Below are 2,299 nucleotides of genomic sequence, written 5' to 3'. Positions count from 1 at the left end.
GGCCATGTGGTTTCTCCCCCGTCTCAATCACTCAGAAATACCTCACTCGAAGCGATTGTCATACTCTCGGTTGTATTTTCCAATACGCTTGCTGACTCTGTCGGTTCTGGTTTCTGGCTTTCAGCATCCTGTGAGTGGACACAGAGATCATGACAATCAGTTCAGGACTAAAATAGTTTTTTTTTTTTTACAAGCGTTAGGTACAGTACTTACCTATGTGTGAAGAAGATGATAACAGCCAAGACCATTAAGATGAGGAGGGCCACTATGACCAGCGCTGCGATTAAACCAGCCTGCTCAGCTTTGGAGGATCTGAGGAGGAGTTGGAACTGCTCACATCTGCTCCCTTTGTAGTTGTCATTGCACCTGGAGAGAGTCAAACACCATGTCAACTGTTCGCACGCATTCCAAACATGCTCCCGCCTCAACGTTGCGTGCGACTTACACACAGGAGAGCGTGTCCATCGAGGCGATTTTGTAGCATGTCCCCCCGTTCATGCAATAAGTAGCCTCCCACCCATCGCAGGGCGTTCCGTGTTCTGTGCGGACAAAACGACATTCTTAAAAAGAGAAACAATCTCAAAGCGAAATTCTGTTTTCTTTCATTTATATCCACCTGCCATCATCCGTGAGGTTGATTTTTCTTCTTCCCAGTGCAGACAAGCTGAATAGTAACAGGTGAAAAATGAAGGCAACAGAATGAATAGGTACCTACATCGCATCCCTGTGGGATACCTTCACAAAAAATGACTGGGGTGTTAAAAAGGCAGGTTTAAGATAAAGTGACAGAAACACTTGAATATTGTTGTGTTTACAAAAGGAACAGTCTGAATATTGTTGTGTTTACAAAGGAACAGTCTGAATATTGTGTTTACAAAGGAACGGTTTGAATATTGTTGTCTTTACAAAGAAACGGTCTGAATATTGTTGTGTTTACAAAGGAACGGTCTGAATATTGTTGTCTTTACCAAGAAACGGTCTGAATATTGTTGTCTTTACAAAGAAACGGTCTGAATATTGTTGTCTTTACAAAGGGACGGTCTGAATATTGTTGTGTTTACAAAGGAACGGTTTGAATTTTGTTGTCTTTACAAAACAACAGTCTGAATACAAAGAAACGGTCTGAATATTGTTGTCTTTACAAAGGAACGTTCTGAATATTGTTGTCTATACAAAGGAAAAGTCTGAATATTGTTGTCTTTACAAAGGAAAAGTCTGAATATTGTTGTCTTTACAAAGAAACAGTCTGAATATTGTTGTCTTTACAAAGGAATAGTTGAATATTGTTGTCTTTACAAAGGTACAGTCTGAATATTGTTGTCTTTACAAAATAACAGTCTGAATATTGTTGTCTTTACAAAGGAACGTTCTGAATATTGTTGTCCATACAAAGGAAAAGTCTGAATATTGTTGTCTTTACAAAGAAACAGTCTGAATATTGTTGTCTTTACAAAGGAATAGTCTGAATATTTTTGTCTTTACAAAGGTACCGTCTGAATATTGTTGTCTTTACAAAGGAACAGTCTGAATATTGTTGTCTTTACAAAGAAACAGTCTGAATATTGTTGTCTTTACAAAGAAACAGTCTGAATATTTTTGCCTTTACAAAGAAACAGTCTGAATGTTGTCTTTACAAAGGAATAGTCTGAATATTGTTGTCTATACAAAGGAAAAGTCTGAATATTGTTGTCTTTACAAAGAAACAGTCCGAATATTGTTGTCTTTACAAAGGAACGGTCTGAGTATTGTTGTCTTTACAAAGGAAAAGTCTGAATATTGTTGTCTTTACAAAGGAAAAGTCTGAATATTGTTGTCTTTACAAAGGAACAGTCTGAATATTGTTGTCTTTACAAAGGAACAGTTTTGGTAATAGGTGATCTTACCTGCTGGTGAATTCCCAATATTTGATTTTTGTAGCTAACTCAAGTCCACAATGTGCATCATAGTGCTGCGTTATTATGACTGAGCTGCTTTCACCAGATTTTTAAGGGCATGTCTCACGTGGGCGTGCACCTGCCTACTTCGAGAAAAATGCTGCAAATGCAGTTTGTCCACATTGTCTCTAAAAATGGCGATACCGGCTCTCTGTAATATGTACGTCACTGTTTGTCTGAATGTGTCTTTACAATCATCATCACAGCCTGATGGTGCAGGTGATGATGACCATAGCCTGGCTCGGGATGTGTGATATTTTTACACGGCAACAACAACGGCGGCGATGGTGTGGCATCACGCCATCGCTGGCCCAGAATGGGTGAGGCAATCCTATGTTGAGTGAGACTCAAATGAATGGCTGGTA

At 39.0% G+C, this 2,299-nt stretch overlaps 1 protein-coding gene across 1 annotated transcript; it reads right to left on the bottom strand.

The window, feature by feature from the left end:
- Window positions 1-1,962, bottom strand: LOC133612175 (pro-neuregulin-4, membrane-bound isoform). Its single transcript, XM_061969341.2, has 5 exons — window positions 1,884-1,962; window positions 617-664; window positions 446-539; window positions 214-366; window positions 1-128 (listed from the first exon to the last, which is right to left on the bottom strand). The coding sequence occupies exons 2-5, from the start codon at window positions 624-626 to the stop codon at window positions 59-61; spliced, it is 327 nt and encodes a 108-aa protein (XP_061825325.1). The 5' UTR covers window positions 627-664; window positions 1,884-1,962; the 3' UTR covers window positions 1-58.
- Between the last annotated feature and the right edge of the window lie 337 nt (window positions 1,963-2,299).

This window comes from Nerophis lumbriciformis, linkage group LG10 (assembly GCF_033978685.3).
Source record: "Nerophis lumbriciformis linkage group LG10, RoL_Nlum_v2.1, whole genome shotgun sequence".
NCBI classification, from domain to species: domain Eukaryota; kingdom Metazoa; phylum Chordata; class Actinopteri; order Syngnathiformes; family Syngnathidae; genus Nerophis; species Nerophis lumbriciformis.
Note: the sequence above shows the minus strand (reverse complement) of the source record. Positions and strands in the feature narration are given on the sequence as shown.